The 25,921-nt window shown below is 35.9% G+C and overlaps 3 protein-coding genes across 5 annotated transcripts in view; 2 read left to right on the forward strand and 1 right to left on the reverse strand.

Annotated features, from left to right (window-relative positions):
• LOC139987918 (cytochrome c oxidase assembly factor 3, mitochondrial-like) overlaps nucleotides 1-25,921 on the forward strand; it is a 159,075-nt gene that overhangs the window by 35,711 nt on the left and 97,443 nt on the right. The gene's annotated exons all lie outside the window — the stretch shown is intronic.
• The window catches only part of Fife (regulating synaptic membrane exocytosis protein fife), a 150,813-nt gene that overhangs the window by 33,408 nt on the left and 91,484 nt on the right, over nucleotides 1-25,921 (reverse strand). The window contains exons 9-15 of the mRNA XM_072004736.1: nucleotides 24,357-24,564; nucleotides 16,287-16,462; nucleotides 13,343-13,411; nucleotides 5,467-5,591; nucleotides 2,977-3,089; nucleotides 2,782-2,855; nucleotides 1,464-1,522 (exon numbers count right to left, since the gene is read on the reverse strand). Coding sequence (XP_071860837.1) covers nucleotides 1,464-1,522; nucleotides 2,782-2,855; nucleotides 2,977-3,089; nucleotides 5,467-5,591; nucleotides 13,343-13,411; nucleotides 16,287-16,462; nucleotides 24,357-24,564 — 824 coding nt within the window. The remainder of the gene's footprint in view (nucleotides 1-1,463; nucleotides 1,523-2,781; nucleotides 2,856-2,976; nucleotides 3,090-5,466; nucleotides 5,592-13,342; nucleotides 13,412-16,286; nucleotides 16,463-24,356; nucleotides 24,565-25,921) is intronic.
• Nucleotides 22,768-24,979, forward strand: LOC139987917 (peritrophin-1-like). Of its 2 annotated transcripts, none has more exons than XM_074111761.1 (3): nucleotides 22,768-22,904; nucleotides 23,263-23,547; nucleotides 24,301-24,979. In XM_074111761.1, exons 1-2 carry the CDS (start codon nucleotides 22,898-22,900, stop codon nucleotides 23,535-23,537), a joined length of 282 nt encoding a protein of 93 aa, XP_073967862.1. In that variant the 5' UTR covers nucleotides 22,768-22,897; the 3' UTR covers nucleotides 23,538-23,547; nucleotides 24,301-24,979. The 2 variants fall into 2 exon arrangements, with proteins under 2 accessions (XP_073967862.1, XP_073967861.1); XM_074111760.1 differs by having other exon boundaries at nucleotides 24,359-24,979.

Consider the following 25,921-nt stretch of genomic DNA (forward strand, 5'->3'; position numbering starts at 1 on the left):
TCGACTTCGTCACTGTATCAAAAGATAATAAAAAATATTCCAACGATTTACGTAGTAATTATGATATGTTTACCGTTAAGCTTGTTAAGACGATAGTTTAAATCTTTATTCTGTCGATTTCATAAGAAAATCACAAATAAATTAATTCCAATTTCACGTCATTAATTTGTACGCTTTGGTGAAATCGATTATTAACGTTATAAATCCACCGAAATATGTTGATATGCATTACTTATAAGAGCAGCGTACATCTATTGAAACATTCAATTTCTTTCGCTTGAAAAATTTAAATGAAATATGGAACGAGGCGATAACAGTAAGCGGCTAAAAACATTTTTTAGTTTATAGTACGTTATCAAAAAACGACGAGAACGGTAAGCTTCTAAAATTAAAATATTCCCTTCTTTTTTTTTTTTTTCGATACAAAACGCGTATAAAATTTGGTCTCAGTTATATCTATAGCTATTGCGTCCCTTTAACGAGGTGCGTCAGAATTGGAAATTTCACGGTAACTGAGGAAAATCGCGGCCATCCTCGTTTCATCGAAAACTGTACGCCCGCATCGCGATTTCAATTTTCCAAGTTCCGCGGTTTCATTACGAAATTCATTAAATTCAGACCGATCGGCGGTTCAGCAAATATTTACGATTCACTCTCGCGTTCTAATACACGCACCGTGTACACGCAGCGCAAATTTGACACATTACCGATCGTAGAAATAGAACGAATGCAATTTGGAAGCGAACATTTTCCACGAAGCAGAGTTCGAAACGTTAAAGCCACTTGGAACTTAGGTCGGGAAATTCCCCCACTGCGTTAGTGCATTAAAATTCAATGTAGCCGTCAACGATTTCTTCGCGAGGCAGAGAATTTCAACGATGATTCGCCTTGGCGAAATAAAACTGCGAAAAAAGGGGAGAATAGAGGCGAAAGAGAAATTCAAAGAAAATTCGACTTCGATAGTTCAAGTTTCTCCGGGATCCTCCGTTCTTTCCGCAGACGAATCGGTGAAAATCGTTTCGTACCCTCCGGTTCATATCGTAAGAGCACGCGTCATTACTTACATGGAATGTAGCCTTTTTACTATAGTCTGTCAAATCCGCTGTCGTCATCTCCTATTATTTTATATAATCGTGGTACACGTGGTACACGTAGTTTAATACGTGTAAGTATAGAAATACGTACGTAACAAGTAAAATGGCTCGGTAGTCGCATCGGATACGGATCATGAGATATATACAAAGCGAAAGACCGAGAGAGGTGGTGATCACTTCCGGTTTCTAAAGTGTAGGTGGTGCTATTGCGCTTCACTTTCCGCTACACTAACAGAACTCGGTCTAATCGAGGTTTACTTCTCCCGTGTAGTTTATGCGTATGCGTGTACATTGCGTGGAAATGAGAGAAAGAGAAAAAAAGAAAGAGAGACGGTCACGTGTAGGTGTCAATTTATGAACTCGTTATACCGGCGTCTTTGGCAGTTTCCTGCGCGTCGGTGATGAGGGCGTTTTATCCGTTTCCCCTTCTGAAAAACATTTCAGGTTCGTCGTAAGAATAAACAGTAAATAGAGACACACCAGACAGTGCCGCATTTTAACTTTATAACCTGACATATTTGTTTTACTTTTAATGGCTTAGTTATTTTTTATAGACAGAACCGTATGGTTTTAGTAGAAACGGCGTACGAAATTGCGTTGTGGTACAATAAAGAAACGAACATCGCATAAACTAATATATACAGGATATCTTCCTTTGTCGATATCTTTCATTGACATAAATAGGAGAAAAATGTTATATAAACGTACGAGGTCATTTGAAACTTTATTGAAAAATTTGCGACAAAAGTACAAAGCACTAGAGAAATGACGATACACGGAAATAGATTAATATCGTATATAGAGCGTTGTAAAATGTTGACTCTTTCCGTGAGTAAAAGATTGACGATGATCAAAAATAGAATCTATTACCGTGTAGAAAATTCATTTTATTTCAATTCAATAAATCAATCATCAAGTCTTTAAGTACCAGTTCACTATACGTATTAATATTTACTTAAAACATGAGTAACGTGAAAGTGGAATATGTATATCGAATGACGAAGTTTATTGTTTCTCTCATATTTTATTTCATTTTATTTTTTGTTCTGACTCTCTGATAAAACTTCGACTAACCTATGTTTGTGTTTAACATATTTTTTTTTTATTTACTACCATAAAAAGCATTTATAAAATTTGACCGAAGATACTGGGACAACGAATTAACTAATAATTGACATATCTACCAAATAATGATATAACCCAGTTTTTTAAACTGGAATGGATATCATATGGAAGTTAAAATCATAGCTTTCGCAAAAAAATATACCTGCAGATATTAAAAGTAGGAGAAATATTTCAGGCAATAAAGTTAAATATGAAGATGGTGTATTTTCAAATGTTCATTTGCGCTGAAACGATATGCAATAGTTTTCTACTCGATATAATGTGCTGCACAACGCACAGATTACAAACTGTAATCCATATTTAAAGATAACATCGGAAGGACGAATGCACTTCTACTGACAAACGCGAGGGATTTACTCTTTTCCCGTCCTTGCGCGCGTTAAAAACGCGCTTCTCTGTATCGCGCGTGACTGACGAGTCCTCGTTCCGTACAAGTTATCGATTTTAAAGCCGACGATGCACTTCGCCGACACTGTCAGCGTCTAACGATTAGTCGTTTTCGCCTAGTAGCACGTGTACATGACGATTTCGACGATGCTTTGCGATTCGTTCTCGTACTCACCCATCAGCAGTCCCAGACTTCCCGGCCCTTTTCCCGATGACGGCACAGCGGCTAAATCCTCCGGCAGGTCCCCGCTGCGTATTTGTGACGCGTAAAAGCAGCGATAGTATACAATAAAGCAATTCGAATGACCAATCTGCGAATTTCATTCGTTCGACTACTTCTCCTCACCGGTCTGTTAGATATTATACTTACGTGTCGCCAACGTGCTCGACCACCAGCTCGATCACATCGTCGCCTCGTTCTGTTATTTGAAGGACTTCTTCGAAACTTCGATCTACCAGAGACACTCCGCCCCACTCTAGCACCTGCAGAAATAGACAAATTTTTATTCGAGTCTCGTGGTTTTCGTAGACGTGGTTCACAGACAAACCGGGATTTCAATCATTTCCTATTTACGGATGGAGATATTTCACGATATAACGTCGTTTCTGCGATATCATAAACCACACGAAACGAGAAACGAGAAAGAATTATTTTTGGAAGCATTAGAACCACTGTCTACGGAAGAATCGCTTCTACGTAAGCGTCTAGCGTAAGCGTAGTCTATTAGAAGACGCGACGATGCGTCTACAACCGGTCTACGAAGACCGAACATTTTGTTTCATTACTATAATGAAGAGCGACGAGCAAGACGCTTTCATCCTATATCAGTACATTCGTTTATAGCTGCAACATAAGCTACCGACAACGTTAACGCCAGTCGTCATGAGGGAAACGCGTAGCAACGAAAATAATTCGCTGCTGTTTCGTGGACAGGTGCACGTTACTTTCAATGACCGCTGCATGGGAACGTACTTACTCTTGGCATGAACGCGTCTAATGCGCGTCTATGAAGCAACGCTTCATGGACGGTGAGTCTTAGAGGCAGAAAATTTTATTTTCTTATTTTATCTTCTTTTTAACGACAGCTAATTTTGCAAATTGCAAACGTATCGTTTTTAGATCGCTCAAATAATAATTCTCAAATAATGTTCTAATCATTATCGAGGATACTCGACGACACTCATTTTCAGTAAATCTTTTGATACTTATGAACGAGGGTGTACACTCAAGGAGTTATATAAGAGGAGAATAAACGAACTTACTGGACGATAAGAGACGGATAATTTGGTTCTAGGAGTAGGACACAGATCTAATCGCGAAATTATATGAAAGAAGTTTGAACCGGTCAGTTATAGTCAGACCAAGAATTGCTCGCATCTGTTAAATCTAGAAAACTTGCGAAATCTTCCTACTGTCTTAATTGCTTCGATAAATTTTCTGTTTGAACGGGAATAAACCACAAACCTCGTTGAGTTCGTTATATTCGGTTCAAGTTATAATTTGTTGTAATACCTAACCGTCCATCTGACAGATAATTCTATCATCACTTGTATCGTGTGTAAGATCCGCCCATCTGTCTCATCGACTCGTTTAGTATTAAAGAAAATATTGCGCCGTGTGACTACGAAGTTTTAGGATTAGCCTCGTAAAAAGTAGAACTCTCGAGGAAATGACTTTAGTTGTTTCAAGTTTTCGATATAAGTTCGTATTAAATTTGTACAGCATATAGCAAGATCGTAAAATGTTCGAGTAGCTACGTAGAAATCATTGGCCAAAGTATTTGTGACAGACGCGATTGAAACGAATGGATTTAATAAACATAGGTGAGATTATGATTCTATGAAAATTCTCTGTGCTTATTATCTTCGTTAAACTGTCGCGTGTATTTAATATCTTCACGATGCAAAATTAAACGATCATATATTATTGAATTCGCACGATTTCGCAAGATATAGCTTTCCAGTCAACGTTCACGATTGCGGAACGTTTGCGTTGCGCACAGCTGTCGATAACTTAATTAAAATCACAGCTGGAGAGAATGGTTGTCGATACTTGCACGCATTAACCGCTTGCAATATGTTAGCTGCTCAACAGTGGACGCAAGTTGCCAGAACATCTTTATTTTCTTCGGAATCTAAATGGCCATTAAATTTCTATGCAACAGCCTGCATCCATGACACCAATTTTTAGTCATAAAGTTTGAACGTGTGATCGAATTTCTAGAAGAGCGATGCAGCAAACGTAATTTTAAAACGAGTGAAATTTTTAGAAAATCTGCTTCGCAAAGAAGATTGGTCTTTTGAAATATTGTGCCAAAAATATGTACGAGAATTGATCATCGAATGATACCGAGGATGTGAATTTTTAATTGTATCGCTTCTCTAATACAATGTTGCATTGTTATATGTATATTTAATTATAGTCTACGTAGTGTTAAAATTGTCTTAATATTACGCTTTATGCTCCTACGTTTTTCTGAAAATAGAGCAGGAATCATTTCAACGAAATGATTATAATTTTGATTGCAGCAGGGAAATGAGATAGCTTTATTTAAAATTTGTATTATTATGATAATAGATGTTATGGAAAAAAGAACCAGGATTGTCATTGTACAAGTACAAATCTCCGAAGATTTCAGAAATTAACACGCTCCATCCAATTTTTCCTATCTTTTCATATAACTCTAAAAATCATTGCATTTAAAACTTTCGAATAAATATCGAAACATCGTTTTCCGAGATAACGTGCCGCGTTGTAAGAACATCAATGAATAAGAAATTCGTCAGAATAACGCTCTAAATTCGAAAAAGGAAAAAATATTTCGACGCTACACGCGAAAAGAAGCGTATGAGATCCTACCTTGTCGCCGCGTTGTACACCAGCTTTTGCCGCTGGTCCATCTGGCACGGTCCACATCACGTATGCAAAAGTACGTCCATCGGCCACTGTTTTACCGCCGATTATCCTTAGGCCAAAACCAGCGGCTGTAAAAATCAGATGAACGTTCAAGATATATATCGATAGAACGTGCACGGTTTTGCTATGATGCATTAAATAAATTTTGTCGAACGTGCACGCAAGAATTTCGGAAGTTACACAACGAATTACGTAAAACAAAGTTCAGTAGGGTAACAAATTCATTTGATTGACAATTTCATAGTGCTTTCACGATGCTAATTCCGATTATCCGGATAAAAATTTCATCGTATTTGATGGCTGCGCAATAATAAATAATATCTGGGGAAGTAGACACGCGGGAAGGCTGACCTTTATATTTGTAAATTGGTATTCATCGCGGCTAGTGAGTTCACCGACAGAGTACAAAATTTCGCGGTATATCTGAAACGCAATCTTTTGTGCGAAATTCTAAATTAAACGAGCTTTACGGCTATAACGCGCGGCCTGTTTCACTCGTCAATCGATAACGCGAAATGTCACGACAACTTTATTATTACGTGACACCTACAAACGTCACCTGTTCGTTTTTCCCTTTCTTTTTTTTTCTCTCTCTTTTCTTCTTTTCATCGCACTGCCGCCTCGTTACGATTGCCCTGTAATCCATATTGAAAGACTATCTTCCGATTTCCGCGCGATGCACAAGTTAATGGCGTATTGGCGAGATACGTTAAAAGATCGGTATGTACACGGGATTATTGCGAGTAGATATGAATATTGATGAACCTGGAGAAACTGCCTCCGACTCGGTTAACACTGGTTTCCCGGTGGTTCGTATTGTACGTGATATTTAGAATCTTCGTTTGTTAAATACAAACTAAAAAGTTTTGTAAAAAGAATAGATACATCGATCGAACGTGAAAAGAAATAACGTAGAGTAAAAATTTTGTTCACTAAGTATTATTAGTATTATTTAACCTTCGTTGATGTATTTTTACAATTAATCGAAGAAATTTACGTGTTATCGACATGCACAGCGAATCGAGTTTGTTAGTCAATAAAGATATATAGTGTAATAATTAAAATGTCGTATCTTTTATTGAAAAATGGTAATTCATTAGGGTATAGATGGAAATGTAGATAAATCGTCGTATCCAATAATTGCGAGGATACGAGTGCTTCTGTGACTCACTGTGGTTTATTAATTTTTGATCGAGATATTAAGATATATATTAATTATCACACATTTTCTCTTATCCGTTGAATCACGGAACAATTTCATACCTAAAGAGCGATTTGAGTGGTTGAAAATAGAAGCAACAGAGAACGCTGAAGTGTTGAAGTTAAATCGATATTAGCTTAATTCTCTACAAAAGATAAATGGTATTTTTTCGCGTAAAAAAAAAGAATAATCGAACGTGATAGTTAACGATCCAATTAAAAAATGCTCCAGAACATGACCTATTCAGGTAAAAAAAAAGGCCTCACACTTTTGACCATTTTTATAAAACTTTGTAATTGATATCTGAATCGATGTTTATTAACTTCAACAGTATAATTTCCGTATACGTCCACCATCGACTGTTTAACATTGATCGATCGTTTAAAGGAGCGCAAAAATGATCTCGCTTGTAATCTAACAAAATTAGAATCCATCGTTGAGCTCTACAATCAAAGTAAAACAACGATTGAATTTCTGTTATCGTACGTCAATTGCTACTAATTTCCATCCAAATACAAACTCGGAAAGTCAAACTCGGAAATGTTAATTTTATCTAAGCGAAGGAGATTACACAGTTATAGACGAGCGAAAGCAAACGACAAATAATGGATATTCCTCTTGATAGATGTTGGAGTAACGAAGTAAGCGCGTGATTAACACCGAATTAATTTAATGCGACGACTACCAGGACGATTAATGAACCACGTTAGATACGCGACATAACGTATATAGCAACAGGTTTTAGGGGATTTTAGCGCGATATAGCAATTGCTAGATTAACGAGTCTGTAAGTCATACGAACGAAAGAGCCAGGCTAATCAGAGTCGTTAATCGCCGAGTTCCTCGCGGAAATTTCACTTCGAATCGTCTCTCCTCGTTCCATCGTCCACTCTAACGAATTCTTCGCTTTTTCTTCCGACGAAAGCTAAGGTGGAACACAGCGTTCATAATCCTGGGATGGATAAATCGAAAAAGGGAAAAAAGAGCGGTCGAAAATTGAACGAAGTAGAAGGTCGGACGATGAAAAGTTCGTTGCTCGTATGGAGAGAAGCGGGCAGAGTTTTGATGGGCGTCGGCGCGAGAACGCCAATCAAGGGCCGTCATTCAGGCTTAATTAACAGGCTGGGAACAGCGGACCTGCGATAAGGTCTGCAGCCGCAGGCTTGCTCTGGTAATGACGTTGCAGCGCAATTATCTGATCGGTTGGCCGTTTCTCCGCGGAATTTTCGATAAATACTTCGCCAGCCGGAGTCCATCTTGTTAACGTTCGTCCACGGGACGAACGTTGGTCCCAACGGTCGTGAAAATTTGCCTCGCAGATTCGCGGCAAATCGAATTTCCCGTCGCCCTTTCTCCGAAGCGATCGGATTAATTCGCCGAACAGAGCCGTCTCGCTCGCCAAAGTGCACAGATAACACGCCAGCATAATACAGCGATGTAGCGAAAAGACGCTTCCAATTACACATTCTCGATCCTCTGGACGTTTATAAATCTTTATAAGGTTGATTTAAAACACGCGAAACGGAGAGGATTTAATGCACGAAGACTGAACTGGATTAGGTATAAATGTTTGATGGATGAGGGTGAGAGATATTGATATAGGAAGAAGATGAATAGGTTCGTTTTTCAAACTTTTTCACTGTATCATTTCGTGAACTGAATTAATTAAAACTCTCGAGGATATTGTGAATGAGATTTCTCTGTATGATTAGAATGAATGTTACGTAATAGGTTTTATATCGATACTTCTTTTTATTTCTTTTTTTTTTTTTTCTTTTACAAACAACACTCTCTCTTTTTTTGCTATCTATATCCTTATTCCTTGAATAAATATAAACAGAATATAATAATATGCTGAAGTAGATATTTATAAACTTTTCTCGTTTAAAAGATACGAATACACGCAATTTGCATGATCAGATCTAATTCCAATTTGCAGAACTTGATCTTCTTGCACTTTTATAAATTTTAATTAGCTAGAAGTTTTCTAACGATGTTATTTATAATTGGCTGCGAATTTTTATCTTTTTTTGATAAAATAGAATGTTTAAGCAGTTTTATGGTAATTTTACTGTTTATTTAACATTTCTTTCGTTCCCAAGGATATCCATATGTGAGGGAAGCTGTTCAAATATAATATAATAGAGGTGTTTTCACAATAGCGAGATCGTAAAATCAATGGAACGTTAATGTAAACGTGTTTCGTATATTGGCACGAATATGTCGACAGAAATGTAAGTAGATGAAAATTTGTAATTATGAGCAAAAAAAGTACGTGCGAATAGATATTTAATATCTGGTCAGTGTACTGTATGCAATATAAGGAAACGAATATTCGCACATAGATCACAGTTGTATTATATTAATCGATACATGAAGTGTCTCGATACTAGAAGGTGCATTTCGAAAAACAAAATTTCTCTACACTTAAGTCAAATATCCCTTATACCTAGTGAAATTGTTTTAAGACTAATTACAGTATTTATTTCAAAATTTGATATTGAAGTATTGTCAAGTATAGTTAAAGAAGCTATTTTTAATTCTAGCTTCTTAAGGCCTATTTTTGTAGAAAATACTGCTTATCCACATCTTTACCCAATGTACGTTATCAATTACTCGTATATTTACTATAATTCGTACGTTTATTTCATTTCAATCTAATAGTGCAAATTATAAAAATTTATAAAAATATAAACAAAGTACTATAAATTAAAAGTCAATCCTAATATAGATACTTTACGTATAAAATATTAAATTGTCTACCTTCTGTGAATGCGTTTCGAACACTTGATATAGCAAAGAAATTCAAACGATTGTACAAGTACCACGTTTATGAAGTTATATAATGACTTTAAAACGACTTAAAAAATAGTTCAACTCCTTTATGACCCCGTTATTCCTTTGTGCTCTTTATAAATGTCCCTTAAAAAATGACGCAAAAGCGACTCAATCTAAAGTTATTACAGAAATCTGCATATATAGTTCCTCCCATACAAAGCGTGTTTGAAACTGAAGTCTAAAGCAAGTCAATTTATCACCATTACAGCTTTCTTTCGTTTTCCAACTACGGCCACCACGCTATGTCCTATTTTATATGCCTTATAGCGTTTTTGTGAATTTAAAATATTCATGAGGTTTGTCACCTAATTCGAGTTATGGACATCGTTTCGAATATCCAATTATATGTATAAGAAGGAAAAATAAGATCGATTATTAAAATTGAAATTCTCCGGTAAACAGAATTAAACTAATACCGAAAGTTAATTTTCCTCGAGCTAGTAGCATCGATGCTGGTAGAGAAATCTTGAGTTATTCCTGTTCGTCATTAAACAAATTTTTTCTTATTATTTCATAGAAAGATGATAGAGTTTTCATAATGAAAGTCTTCGAGAAAGTATTCTGATAAGTCAAGAAAATATTTAACATATTTCAAATGAATGTTTTACTACGACAAGTAGCTTTCGTAATTTCTGCATCGTTTCGCATTATCTGGACAATTGATTTGAAATGCCTTTAAAAGAATGAAACGCTATCGTGTGTTTGATGCGATGTAACTTGATTTCTCTCCTATTGTTTTTCTAAAGAACAGAGAATAAAATAACTGCTTGTGTTTAAATCCATGAGTTGAGAAGAGAAACTTCAATGCTATCGTTTACGATTGAATTTCAGTCGAGCCAAACGTATGGAAATTAGAGAAGATCGTTGCATACGTACACGATGAGATGAAAAACTACCGTGCTACTAAACTCATGTCGCGTATAGTTTCATTTTTAGAGAAAAATTGTTGATGATAAAGAAGCAATTACTCAAAAAATGAAAGTACTCTTCTAAAGCACTATAAAAGTAGTAATATTGGTGACTATCAAATCTAAAGGGAGTAATACATTTTTATATTCTACTTTCCGTAAGACGTAGCTGGAAATAGGGAAATTCTGTTCGTTATAACAACTTCTCTTCAAGCTTGAAATTTCCACGATATTCACATTTGTTGTAAATCATAAATAAATATAATAGAACTGGTGAAAACAAGGACCAGAGTAAACAAAGGACAAAGGAGGGAATTACTCGATGCCTGAATAAATCATTCCCGTACAATGCGAAATTTTATTAACTTGTTGTGTAGTATTTGTGCAGGAGTTCGTTTGACAAACAATGACGAGTAAGAGTCGCAGCAGGCTCGTTTGAAAAGGATCGTGATTCCGTGCTAAACAGCGCAAGGCGCGAATAAAAAAAAAATATTTGCATGAAAGGAAGTCGTCATTGAATAGATTCGCTGAAATGAACGAGGAATTCAAGAGAAGCGAGAAAATTGAATTTCAAAGCAACAACAGGCTGCCTCGAAAGAAATTATGGCTGTTTGGTTCGAACGCTCCGAACATCGTTTAAAACCTATTTATTTACATAGACACTTAAAGAAAATTGGAACGAGAGAAAAAGAGCGACTGGAGACGAGAGGAATAGGAAGAAAGGAAGCTGTTTAAAATCGTGCTGTACCAAAATTCAACGGAATCGACTTCCTCTCAAATGTAATTTCACCTGTAACGATAATTTGATCCAACGTTGATGTTAGGTTAATTATAACGATAATGCAAAAAAGGATAAAGATTGGCAACCTAATCTGTGTTGCAAGCAACAGCCTTTCAATTTTTAAATAACACTGGAAACACGTGTAATGCGCGTATTTTTCTGTTGGTTGGCATTAACAGTTTTAAATGCTTTGTCATTTTTTTTTACTTTTTATTTTGGTCATTACCTCAAAATCGTAATTATATAACGTGGTGTAATGTATATGATAAGTATGAAGCCTTAAGGATATGTATTGTCTTGAGTGTTAAGGACTCTTGCATAACTGTAAATATTTCATTGCAAAATTAATAAGAATAATTATAAATATTATTTATACTAGATACAAATCTTTTAGGGTTACTAGTATCTACTATAATTTTATATTTTATTATCGATATTCTATGATGTAGTAGATGTACTCTTAAAGTGGTATACTTGATAACATTTTGTGTCTTGCACTCTAAAGGCTCGTACGAAATTGTCCTTAACCATAGCATATAAATGTAAAATGTATAAGACAGAGAAGAATGGCTATACGCAAAGGGAAATGAGCCGCACATTTAGACATTATCTCTACGTATATAGCGTGAAATGGACTTCTGTGTAGAACCGTCTATTAAGTATTTACGCACAATATGTCAAAAATGTGCGTGTGTATGATAAAACGTGGAAATAAAAAATTTAATTAATTTTATACAGCAACGATAAAAGATAATATACAATGAAACGCTGGTACTCTCTGAAATCGTCTTAAGACGAAACTTATCTCCATTCACTGCTACATCATTAAATCAAACAAAACTATTCAACTTCGAACTTTGAACTTGGAACTTCAACAACGTCTAAAGGTCTCTGACAAATAGCTGATTTAATTAAACAGCACGCGTATATATTTCAAAGTAGCACGCTAGTTATTTAGTTATCCGAATTATTATTTATCTTGTTCGTGATACTTTTCATCATTTCGAAAGATTCTGTAAAATGCCATTACTGCTCTCTGTTCGATTGTAAAATTTTCAGTACAAGATACTTCGCAGATTTACGACTTCCATATATCTTTATCCAACAAACGGTTATCGTATTGGAAAAACTAAATAACGTCGTACGTTTTGCATAAATTGTGGTCAAGCTAAATACTTCGTACATTCGATTTAACAACACTTCTTCTAGTTAACTACCCCTTTTCCCCCATCTTTGGCTAATAAATTTGCTCGAAATTGATGAGAAAGGCAAGCAAAATCAACCAATGGACGAATAACATTTTTACCAATACCTTGGATGAAACTGCAGAGATATGAAACTGGAAATAATTGTTAGTATCTACTATAGTATCACCGTTAACGCGAGTAAATTCGTTGCAATAGACTCATGCATGCATCATTGGTTTCATTCACAATTTCATTCACAATGGACACAATCGACCATTTTAATGCGTTCGTACGATATCTTTTTATTGAATTACTCGCGTATCGGTTTTATACTATTCACGAGGCTCGCCTATGATGAAATATTAGATACAGAAATTAATTTTAATTTGTATGTGTACTATTAAGGTCGTCGTTCGTTTTGTCGTACTTGATTTTTCAGAACTCGATGCCCTGATCAATTTACCGCGCTGCTGTAAAGGAGTGAAAAGTGAGCAAACTTATCTGGCAACCCAACGAATAATTAAATATGACGCGTACTCCGGCTAGACCCATGTCACTGTTTTCATTGCTTTCGCTCTATACCAACCTTTATGACCGCGTTTTATCTCGTTTACCCAGCTGGTTAACTGCGTTCTGTATCCCTGAATATCTACACGCACATTAAACGTTCGATTGGATTCGAATAGTGGCTCGATATTCGAAAGTAAAAATAGGAAAATATCGTGTACGCTGAACATGCTCTTACGCCCCCGCTTCTAGGTATTACAACGTCTATCTATCTCGTATATAACGAAACGAAAAATCGATTAGTATTATACTTAAATGACGGATAATACGGAAAAGAGAAAAAAATTCAGAATATGTAAAAAAGAAAAGAATTCGTGTTAAATTATCGTGTACTCACTCCTGTGCCCTTTGTCCAAAGTTGGATCTCTTCTCAGTTTTATCCTCCTCTTTGCATTCACCCATGGCGCTGTAATGAACAATAAAATAAAGTGTGGACATTTATTTTTCGATTCCAATTTAAGAAAACGATTTATTCAGTTTACAGAAATAGAATAAACGGTAAAAGATCAGTCGTTTTTTAAAAAAAAAGTCTGCTTTCTCGCAACGAGGCAAGCGATTTTGGAAAGTATAAAGAAAGGTGTTTTTGTTAATACCGACGGTCAATTGGTAACAAAAGAGGAATCTTTGACGCGTCGAAGAAGATTACGTTAGTTTTCCTTTTTATAATGCAGACGCGTGACTTCCACTCGATGTAGCGTGAAAGCGATTTCGTTTATACTTTACCCCGAATTCGAGTACCGATCGATGCTCATTCTTGCAGAAAGTGCGGCTTGATGTCTCCTAGTATTTTTTACTAGTGCTGGATATCTTCGTGAAGAGCCGCGAAACGAAACTGAACATCAATTGACAAAATGTGCGTTGTCACGAAAAGATTGACAGTCCAAGTTCAAGAAACAAATTGAACGAGGATCATCATTAAGAAAATTGAAAATCGTTTCATTATCGAAGCAAGTCCATTCTTTAAACAATTTCCTTGTGTGCCGTATCATTCGGTTTGTTCTGTGCTTGTGTTATATACCTCTGTCAAGCGAACTTTATGGAATTTTTATAAAGCTTATTATTTATTGAACTGTCTAGATATATCCAGTAGACTAGACATTTCTATTTTCGGCCGAAATTGAAATTTTCTAGAAACTATCGTAGAAAAGCTTCTCATATCCGTTTTATGACGACCTTCGCAGGAATCTGTAAACTGATAAAATTTCATATCCCGCTAGATCCGTTAGAAATTGCATCGAAAAATCGGGTTTATCTTTTGAGATAATCTTCACCTTGCTTTATGTTCAGCCCATCTTTTTTTATTTTCCTATTTGGACAACTTTATCCCGACGGATATACAGGTACTTTCATTCTTTTGAAAAATGTCCAAAGCAGGTGTTACATCCAAAGAGACTTTAAAGGAGAAGAAGATTCTCCATATCTTGTTTTATTTGATTCTAAACTTTTCTACAATATACTTAACGCGAAGAATAACAGGTGCTATCTCACAAATCTGCATATAGCAAGGTACACGGTGTATATTTGCATTCAGACAAGAATATTATCGTATGAATATTAGCATATGGATTTTGCGATATCGTTGTAAATACTTTGGAGTATCGCTATATCTTTTCTGGTATCTTTTCGCTAAAAATAACTTTTGCTTTTAATTTCGAGCTTTTTATAACTCGATGAGAAACCTCGTTTCTTATTTTAAATATATTTTGAATACGTAGAAAAAATAGCAATATCGCGTATTTTAACATACGCGGCATAAGATGAAACTCGACGTTTAATTAATTTTTCAAGTTAGATATGTAGGAAAATTTTTCAATTGAACAAAATCCTACGGCTTGAAATAACCAGCTCTGAAAACTGTTCCCCGATGGAAATTGCAAATTTCTGCGTTAAAGTAATTTATGAAATTTCCTTTCTCCTTCTAATAAGAGAGAAAAGTATTAAAAATAACCTATTTCATCTCGAGCACGATGGAAAAAGCGACGAATGATTACGTAAAACTGCTACTATTAGAAACGTTTTGTCGCAAACTTTTTTATCAAAATTTCCTCTGATCATTACCATTTACTCAGTTTTTTTACGCTTCATTGCCTTAATATTTTTATGCGCAACTTTTTTTCACTTTTCCCCTGCGGATACATTACTATCAAACAATTTTTGTAAATGTCGCTTCCAACGTTCACAAAGCTTTTTCCTATTATAACGAATGAGCTTGCAAGGATATTCCGCTTTTTACTAGAAAAGCACGGTTCCAGATTGTCCACCAAATTAAATTCCCCATTCCTAATTAAAGGAATTTAATTACCGGTAGGGGAGAAAACCTCCTATTTAGAACATGGTACACCGCAGAATTTGTTTGGATCTGCCTATCCGTGTCTTATATGTTTAGCTTTAAAGAATCTGATAATGTGAACTGTTCTTCGTTCTTCCTTTCATCGCTAATTCATTTACTTTCTATATTCGTTGACTTTTTTAATTCAATGAGCACGGTCTCCTAAGAACTTTGCGTTTAAAGTCCACGTGCTTTTTCTCTCTTTAAAATCTAACGTAAATAGAAATTTGAATCTCGTTAGAGAAGTGCCCTCAAGAATTTAAGAATAATATCGTCTCTGTTGGACTTGAGAAAATAAAATAACAACGTAGAATAAAAGAGATGAAAGGACAGAAAAAGATACAAAGTAAAATAATCCAAGGGAAAAAGAGAAAAAAACAATAATTAAAATAATAAAATTGAAATTACATTCAGCAAGAAAAAGAAGAGAGAAATAGCTTGCAAGGACGAGGTTCGTTGGATAATTAACGAGAAAAGTTACGAATCTCGAAAGCGTCCCGTACGAAATACACGCTATCACGTATCACATCGAGAAGAGGATATAAATAAAGAGAAATTTTCTCGCGCTATTCGTTTTCCTAATTGGATCAGCGTAAATCGCGTTTTCGTTCCATAAGCAACTGCAATGACCTAAATTCGACATTTAAACATTCGACTGCATCTCGGGTCCATTTAATCTCCGTATCACCCTTCTACTTAACGATCTCCGATAACGTCGGTATTAGTGGAACATTATATCTCTGATTTTAGTTACGTCAAGCATCCTACGTAGCAAGACTTTTGCTCGAGGATCCGTGAGAGATTCTCGAAGCACCAAGATAACCGTCGAAGTTATTGTTAGCAGATAACGCGCCTCGGGCACGAAGGAAGCAATGAAAATCTCGCGACGCGCTAATATCAAATAACATTGGAAGTATACTTTTAATGAAAGATTCTACTACGAGATACTTACTCATGTCATTGTCCGCGTGATGGATAACGATCTTGATACTTTCTCCATCCACCAGGCTTCCTTGTCGAGCAAGCTCACGATCTTCCGCTGCGACTCTATTCACAGCCGACGGAGGTACTTTGGCAGCTCCTGAAGAACCCGAAGATACCAATCCCTTTATCGCGTTTATATCCGGTCTGAAATCAAAACGTCACCAGTTGATTTTTATATCGGAACACGGAAGCATCGATGAGGAGTAAGAACGATGGAAAGGAGACTGTAGGAGTTAAAAAGGAATATTGGAATATCGAAGCTTAGCTGTAGCGAATGTACACCTACACAAAAATTTTAATATTTTATATAAAGAGAAGACATATTTTGATTTATTTCGTTCTTTGTTAAAATAAACAGAACAAAACACTTTGGTTTATTCTATTAATTGAAAATGATACTTCATACTTGAAAATTATATTTGACGTGGGCCATGTAGATGTTTATGCGTTTATGAAAGATTTGAATGTACAAGAACTCGAATGTACATAATATGCAAAAATATATAAAACATCCAAAGTAAGGTACTTGTTGTAACATTTCAAGGATGAGGCGATTCTCTATTTACGTTCCATTTCTTTAATCCTATTTATAAAAACTGGAATTTCCATAAAAATTTGCCATCTATCGATAATTCATTTTTATGTGAAGCGGAAACCGTACTACACACGAACGATATATTTTTTCATATAACCTTCGCGTCAAATCCTAACAGTTTAAAAATCATACGATGGAAATGTTGGATGAGATAATTCGCGAAGATAATTTCGTCATCGAAAATATAAAGAATAACTTACTACACACGGATACATGTTTACGATATTGCAACTGTACGATGAAAAAGTAGATCTCATTATTCGTTCGTTAAATCATAATGTTTTGCGGGATTTCAGTTTTGCTAAAATTCCCGAATTCCATCGCGTTATTAGTGGAATCAGAACACAATGCAGAAACTTGCTAAATTCAGTTTCCACGTTGTCTATTTCGTTTCGCTTCGGTATCGATAATTAATCGTGCGTAGCATGAATCGATTAATTTGTGCAAATTGAAATGATTTGAAATTACGAGAACAATCGTGATTTGAGACACTGCGCCGTTTTCGCTGCCTCTTTGAACTGAATTTAATTGCGTTTATCTGTTAGTACGTGTTTGGTTCGTGTTTTCCGTGAAGAAAAATTGATTCCAAAATGAAATACAAAAATCTCAACCAGCAGTCATTTGGAGAAAGAATAAATTTCTTTGTTCCTCTTTCTCTTAACGATACCGTTAATGCTTTCGAACACTGTAACAGAATTAATTACGAAATAATAGAAGTAAATTCTATAACGTTGAAATAGGCAGCGCAAGTTAAATACTACCAACCTATTAACTAATTCAGCTTGCAACAAAATAACGATCAAACGTTCTGACCAGCTGAATCGAATGAAACCGGAGCCAACACCGTTTCAACTAGTCGAAATACAGCAACGAATTCTATTCCCTGGTATTTCGTGTACCAAAACTCAGCCGTAATTACAATCGAATCCCCTTACAATGCTGCTTCGCTTAGAAACATTTGAATTAGCAGAGAAAAACGTACCGATTCGAGGTTGAGGGCGGAGGGCACTTATGTTCGTCATCGTCGTCTTTCTTTCTCCATTTCCATGCGAAATCCTAATTAATCTGCTTCTCGAGCGAAGCAGCTAAAACGACCAGAATACTTTAGAACGCTTTCGCCACGGTCGGGAAGATCGAGTGGCTTAAGTAGGTTCATGCTCGAAAACCGCTGAATTAGGTGAAACACGGCATTCCGCGTGGTTTCTACTCGACTTGCTCGTGATTTGAACAATCGGTACGACCGATTTGAATACATCCACGGGGGAAAAAGCCTGGGATGGTGATTAAGCGTCGTTGAAAAAAGAAAAGAAAAAGAGAAAAAGAAAAGAAAAAAAGAAAAGTAAAAGTTGCGAGATGCTGGATATACCGTCGTGAATTATCGTGGATCTTCCGGCATAATCACGCGAACTTTTCCAATAACCGAGAATTCAGTGGAAAAAACGCAGTGAAATATTTTTCACAGCAGTTTTAATCGTTTCTGAAAACTTTGCCAGTCGGAACGGTCTGATATCTGGCCGTTGAAGCTCAAACTGTTTCTTTTTAAAGAACCATCGGTCAGTGATTTTAATCCCCGGTTCGGTTGCGATTGGCTGACCTTTACTTAACTCTTTGCCAGATCACCTTAATGGCTCTGCGCAACATTGCATTGCGACCTTGATATTGGATTCGATATATCACAGTGTGCTACAAGCAGTTCTGTAAGAGCTTGGAGAGTTTCAAATATATGGAAATTGACCTTTTAAGTGAAATTTGTTACACGTGTGGATTTTCTAATTACGATTAACTGATATCGTCAATATTGTCACGAATTTACAAAAATCGTTGATTTTATCGTAGTTGTAAATTGTAAATTAATGATTATTTGAATCGTCCCAACGTTCTTGTATCTTATTAGCTTTTTACAAAATTCTGGAGGAATTTTAATGGAGTTATTATTTTTGTTTATTACTTTTTATTGCTTTCTTTATTGTCTTCGTTTATTGCTTTGAATATATCATAGATTTATGTGGATTATGAGAAAATATGATTTATTACCCGATTAATTGTGCAACAAACGTAGCATTTATCGATTAATTTTAAGAATTAAAAATTTTAATTGGTAGCTTCTTTTGCTTTCATCGTGTCTATCTTTCGTTATTGCGGACGAAGCTGCGATGATAGTGTGAGAAATATTTTGATAACTGGTGAATTCATCGAGTCCCGTGTAATTCCTATGTTCTTTACATTCGATCCATCGTTCGGATACACTTGTGGATCGTAAAATAGAACATTGTCGTTTATTTGAAGAAATAAAAACTATATTCCGATCCGCGGATAAAAATCGAGACAAAATCGGTGATTGAAGCATTACACACAGAATACATAGAGTATCGTGTCGGAACGATTAGAAATACAAAAACGGAGATAAAATACCATCGATGTTTCATCCTTTTGTTCTTTCCCTATCCCTCTCTTCTTTCACCTTTGTCAACGGAGCTTTTTGTTACTCGAGCAAGCATTAAATGCGTTTTTACAAAAGCATTGTTAATCGAAGCGATATATCAACTTCGATCCAAACAATATCTCTTGATGTTCTACATTATATTTACAATTACACGTATATGAATCAGTATCAAATTCCATGAAAGTTGATAATTTTCATTGTAATTACGTCCACCAAATGAATAGGTAATTCTGATTTTGAAATCGTCGAAAACAAAACGTGTGTTTCCCTCTGAATGTCGCAGTATAAACACGGAACACCGTCTAATCTACTTTCAAGATCGTGTTAACTTCCCGAAAACGAAGGAACACCTTCGTCTTCGAGGAGAATGCAATTGCCGGCGTAATTCGTAAGTACGCAAACCTAATGAAAATCGAGAAACAGCCTCGTGCCGGATATTAATAAGAAGCCAGTTGGCGGGGACACGGCTGAGAATTCGCGGAAATTCGGATGGATGCGCGAAACTACGATTACCCGTGTACAGGAGAAACGAGGCTGCAGCCGAAGCAGGACGTGTTCGCGGGAGATTGCATAAGTGTGGCATTAATTATTTCTGTAGTGGCGGGAACGTGGTGTTTGCGATCTACTCGACTTTTTGCTGCTTCTGCACCCGGCCCTGCACTTACGAGGGTAGAAAAGGGCGGAAATGCCGGCAATTTCCCACTCACGGACGGGATCTCCGGGAATTACACCGCTTTTTAACGCTTTAATCGTCCCAACGTCTTGCCTGCTTCTTATTTTCCTCTTGGAAAAACAATTACGAGCTACGGGTTTGTACAGCGTCTTCAGGCGCAACGTGTACTCTACTGCTGATTCTAAAATGGAATAGAAACTGCGGACGAAGAGGAAATTTGTACAGTAGAACCTCGATTATCCGAATCTCCGTTATCCGAATTCTCTATTATCCGAATCCTCTGTTATCCGTACGTTTCATTATCCGAGCACGTTTCGCATGTAGAAAGTTCAATCCTCTAGAAGAATTTTTGTTAACTACCAAGAAAAGAGAGATACAATTTCACAAGCAATTAAAAGTATCGTTGTTATATGGTGGCATCTGCTTGGGTGGCCATTAAATGTGTGATACTAAAAAGAGCATGGAAAAAACCATCGAAAACACCACGCAGGAGGAAGTGAAAAATATTATTACAAGTGTGGGAGAAACTCTTCCTGTGTTGTTGCAGAAACGCTCTTTCTACGATATCAGAATTCGCGATAACGACGATATGATTGAATGACTTCAACGTGCTGAATTGTTCTTCAATTGATCGTGACGTTGACTAATGTTACGTGTGCCTTGAATAACAGATTGGAACATGAATATAATGCGGTAATGATGACATCCTTCAACATTTCGAAGCAGTTCGAGGCTTTGGAAATAGAGTCAAGATGGTAGGAGGCACGAAAAGAGTGTAATCTTAACGAATTAAATCTTCTCAAAAAGTTGTGTGATTCAGCAGCTAAAGAGATCCTGAATTCATAAGGCTTTAGCATATTTTATTTCATTATTTATGCTTTTTTTAAATACGTACATGAAGGTGAACATCAGGGGAACAACTGTTATTCGAAAATTCTCTTATCCTGAAATTAATTCGGATAATCGAAGTTTCATTGTAATATCAAGGCTTTTCAGAAACAGTTACACGTATCCTTTGGTGTAATATAAATTATTAATGAAGATAAACGAATTTAAGTTTAACCCTCGAATCGCAAGTCATTACAATATAAGAAATTTCCTCCATTTTGTGTCTTCGCTCTTTAAGAACATAATTTGCTATTCTTTACTCGTTTCGGGAAAGAACAAGATTACAAACTTTAGATTTGTTCCCGGAAGCTTCTCTGTTTTCGAATGAAACAGGAAAAAACGAAATACCTTTCCATAAAGACATTTCAGATCCGTACCATTCAAAGTATCTTTCTGGAACATGTCCTTTCGAATAGGTTTTTCCTGAGAATCTCTTAGCGTCCTGATATGTAGTACGAAGACATTTATACGTTAAAATCTCTAAATCTGCAAGTATCAACTGTAAATATTTTGTAAAGATACACAAGACATCTGTATTACGAAGATATGAAAACATATAAATACGAATATCTAAAGGAGCCAATAAAGAAACTGGAATGGTTCGGGAATATCATAAAGACATACGTCTAACATAAATTTGAAATGTGCATCGAATGCGAACGGTCGATAAGCCGTACAAAAATGAAACGTATTTTTCCATGTTGTTCGATAGAAGATACGAGAATTTTACGAACCACAAGGAAATTCAGCCGTACGTTATAAACGTCCAACATATAATAACATGGATAACGATAAATGCACAATGTTCATCGAGAATTAATAAATTCAAACTACTCAAAGTACATTCATAAAATGTTATTCGATTCAAAGTAAAATTCAGTTCCCTCTGAGCTGCTATTTCTTGAAAGTAGGTCTCTTATCTTCTTTCTTCAAAGAGAAAATATTTCGTTTGTAGGGAGGAAGTCTCCGAGGACTTAGAAAAGGAGCTGAAGCTGAACACTGAACACATAGACTGCACGACACGAAAGTTTCCGTTTCGTCATACACAAACAAAAAGAAGGGCAGAAGTAACTACATTACGGGTATCTTGTAATACAGTATCTGTTGTTACGTGTATTTGAACAGAGACGAGTACCAGAAATTTCGAGAAACAGATTAATAGAAATGACATGGAATTAGGAACGATCTGTTAGTTCTCGTGTTTATCCAGAAAACACAAAGAAATTTTCATTGCGTGTATTCTCATAAGGCAAATGAGTCGAGAACGATCTTTCACAAATAATTAAAATCGAAAGAAATGTCAATTGAAATTCAGTTTTCACATATTCTACGCTTATGCACATACGTATGTAGATCTTCTCGAAGGATTATATATAATGCTCATTTTTTAAATATTTCAATTATTAATTACTGATAAAATTAAGTGGCGATAAATGGCATATTGATGATGAGAGAGATTGCGAAGGATTTTTGCAAAGAAAACGATAGCAGTTTGGAAACATTTGGAGAAACTAAAAGAAAAGAATGTCTACTTTTAGAGATTTTTCGATATATAAACACTTTACATCAGATATATAAATATATAGGTCTTTCTGCGTGATCAGAGTATAAACAACTGCTTTCAAATTCATTTAATCTTGTTCCTTTCCCAGTCAATTGAATTATTTAAAACTAATTTTGCGACCTTCCTTATTGTTCTTCTTACTCCTCAAACACGAAGCTTTTCTTCAATATACCGAACTATTAAAAGAATAAAAGAGAAGTAATCGCGACATAGTAAATTGCACATTTAATGACGATAATCCATGAAGCGATTGATAACGAAATCCGATAAAACCAAAAGCATTGATATACATAGATAATGATAACTAATTAGTCAGTGGAGTATATAAAGCGAACCTGAAATGTTGGCCAGACAAGTCGTGTGTACGGTAACTCAGTGTTTGGATATTTAGAGCGTTTTTCTCTCGCAAACGCAAAATGAAAGGTAAGCGAGCTACTTTAATGGATACCTAGGAATATTTTATTCGGTGAAATGTCAATGAGAATTAGGAACTGGAATTTGAGCTATTTACGCGAAAGTAAATCTGAGATAAATAGAATCTTGATCATTGCTTTCTTTTCATATCGTATATATTCCACGCTATACTAAAACGAGTACGTAGCATAATTGAAATGTGAAATCTCCGTTATCTGAACTAATAGGAAGACAAAATTTCTCGATCATTCTGCTCGATTATTCTAATTTCTATGAAATTCAAAATCTTAGCCGAAATATTGCTTCGAAAGTGGATTGAACCTCGTAGAGAAATGATTCTGACAGACCTGTTCTTGTCCTTTTTTAGCCCTGGTTTTCGTTGTTCTTGTGGCTTTCCTGATTTGCGTAAACTGTAAGAGTCAACAGAGTCTAGATGCTTATGCACAAGATTGTGAACTTATAACCGAGAAGCAGATGATGATTGCTCATAGATGCAATTGCAGCAATTTTATCATTTGTTCGGTGAATCCGCCAGTTCTCATGTCGTGTCCAGTCGGCCTGCGCTTCAATCAAGAGATACAAGTTTGCGATTACAAATTCAACGTGAAATGCGTTCCCGAAACAGGATGTCCACCTTCGTAACTATCAACCTGTTAGTTTTACGAATTCTATTTATTCTATTTGTCTCTGTATAGAAATATGTTTCGTAGTCATTGCTGTTTCTAGAACTGTAATTCTAAACGCTGATCCACCGTTTTCAAGTTGTGTATCACATGTCTAAAATACGAAGTACACGCATAAATACGTAAAAACAGACAATCTTATCGATCGATGATTGAGAAACGATAACGTGAAATATTTAAAAAGACACTTGCGAGGAGATTAAACTTTATTTACAGTAACTGGCATTAATAATCAAGCATCGTACCTTCCAAGATATTTCTACTACATGTGTATTTTTTACGATAGCATTCGTCGCTTCATTATCTTCTGATTCACTGGAACGAATATTCATATATTATATTTCGTTTCTATAGTGCACGCGACTTTTCAACTAACGAACGTGAAATTCAATACGCCGAAATTTTTGTATAAAAAGCAATATATTCCTTAACGAAATATTATAATGTTACGTATAACGAATATCTATGTTGTACTGTATTTATTATCAAGCATGATCAATATATTGTCAAGCGCATACTTTCTAAAATATAACAACATTTCAAAGTATCTAGATAGTTTTATTCGGGATAGAGGATATTTTACAAACTTCATAATGCTTGAAATTAATCTATCGATAATCCTCGGCATAAATTAGAAATTCGAAACTCGTTTCCAACAGTTAGAATAGCTGAAGGATAGCCCGCTACTATCCCCAAATTTATTCCCTATAAAATTATTCCAGGGAAGCCACTTAATTTGTGCAGGGAAGCATTATTAAATAGATAATATAATACTCACAGTTGAGAGCCCCTTCGTCTGGTGCGACGTTCTTCGTCAGGGCCTAAAACAGACGGAGGCACCACCTTTGGCGAAACCACTGCCACAGGAGATGCTTCCAAGTTCATCATACTCTCATCTTCAGCTCCGACTTCATAGGGCATCACCGGCTTCACTGCTCGAAACGATGATCTACGAGCGGTCGGTCTTTCCTCTGGTTTCCTGCCACCTGGGAGAAAGAAATTTTCATTCGTGCGACCGCCTTTATATGTTCATTTAGTAACAGCAGTATTATTCTACGGATATATTAAAGTTATCAGAGTTAAGTTGCAGCGGCAGCGAATAAAAATTCAGACAGAATTTAATATTATAATATTTCCAAGATAGAATTAAATTCCCTAAATGCCTTAAATACCCTAAGATTAAGTAACCTAATTCAAATGTAATCCAAACTGTCGTGGTCTCTTATGGCCCAAAGGTATTACTCAAGGCTTAATCCCTCGTGTTTAGTACGTCAGAAACAACTTTCGAGTTATTAATAATTTAAAACATTTTTTCGTATGCATCGCTCATCGTTCAAACCGGTTTGGTATTTTATTGCAAGAAAAGCTTCTGTTTTTTAATAATAAACAAATTTTAAGTTACTTTCACCTATAGTTAATTATGAAGAATTATTCGTTCGGTTTGTTTAATTATTTCAGAAAATTCTGTAACTATGTTCCACGGATATAGCCGTGTAATCATACTGTTGACTTTTAACCGCTATGATGGATCAAGCATCTTCATTACGTAAAAAGAAAGGAATAAGTTCAAGGATGAGAAAATTATAGAGGTATTTTTAGCAACTTTATATCCTGACACGCATACTGTCGTTCAAGGATCGAATGAATAATTTTCGCAATTACGATCGAATCTCCTTAACCTGCTTCCGTAAAGGGTTTAAACCGAATTAAAGCCTCAAATACCGCGTAACAAGCGCGTAAATTAATTAGAACGATGTTCACCTCGTTACAAAGTATTTCGACCATTAGAGATTAAAGTTTGAGTTAGAGATCCGACCAAAATTAAACGAAGTTAGGCCCGGGCAGGCTTCTGGACATAGATGTGACTAACTAGGAGCCGCGCTTCCTGAAGGCAGCTAAACTCGATTACATGTCCACAGGACTTTCGTCCAGTCTCGTAAGGATCGCAAAAGGCACCGCTGAGATAATCGAATGGTCTGTCCTTTTGTAACTATCCTACGGCGATCCCTGCGGTCGGACACAGGATGACATACTCTTATGTCTAACCACCATGACAAATATCACGTCTGGGAACAATTTAAACGCATTAACTTGGTCGGACCACGTTCGTATATTTTATATATATATAAATGGAAGTAAGGTAAGGCAAAAAAAAAACGATAAATTCGAGACAATGAATAAATTGGAGATTAGGTAGCAAAGATATCCATTATTACCTGGTATCTTACAATGCAAATGTTTCGATTGTGTATCAATGTTTCGCTATGTAAATTCGCTTTTCCACTTTGGTATGCTCTTATTTCGTTCCTTCTTATCGTTGATCTGAATTGCAATAAAATTGCA

The sequence above is a fragment of the Bombus fervidus genome, chromosome 6 (genome assembly GCF_041682495.2).
Source record: "Bombus fervidus isolate BK054 chromosome 6, iyBomFerv1, whole genome shotgun sequence".
NCBI lineage: Eukaryota > Metazoa > Arthropoda > Insecta > Hymenoptera > Apidae > Bombus > Bombus fervidus.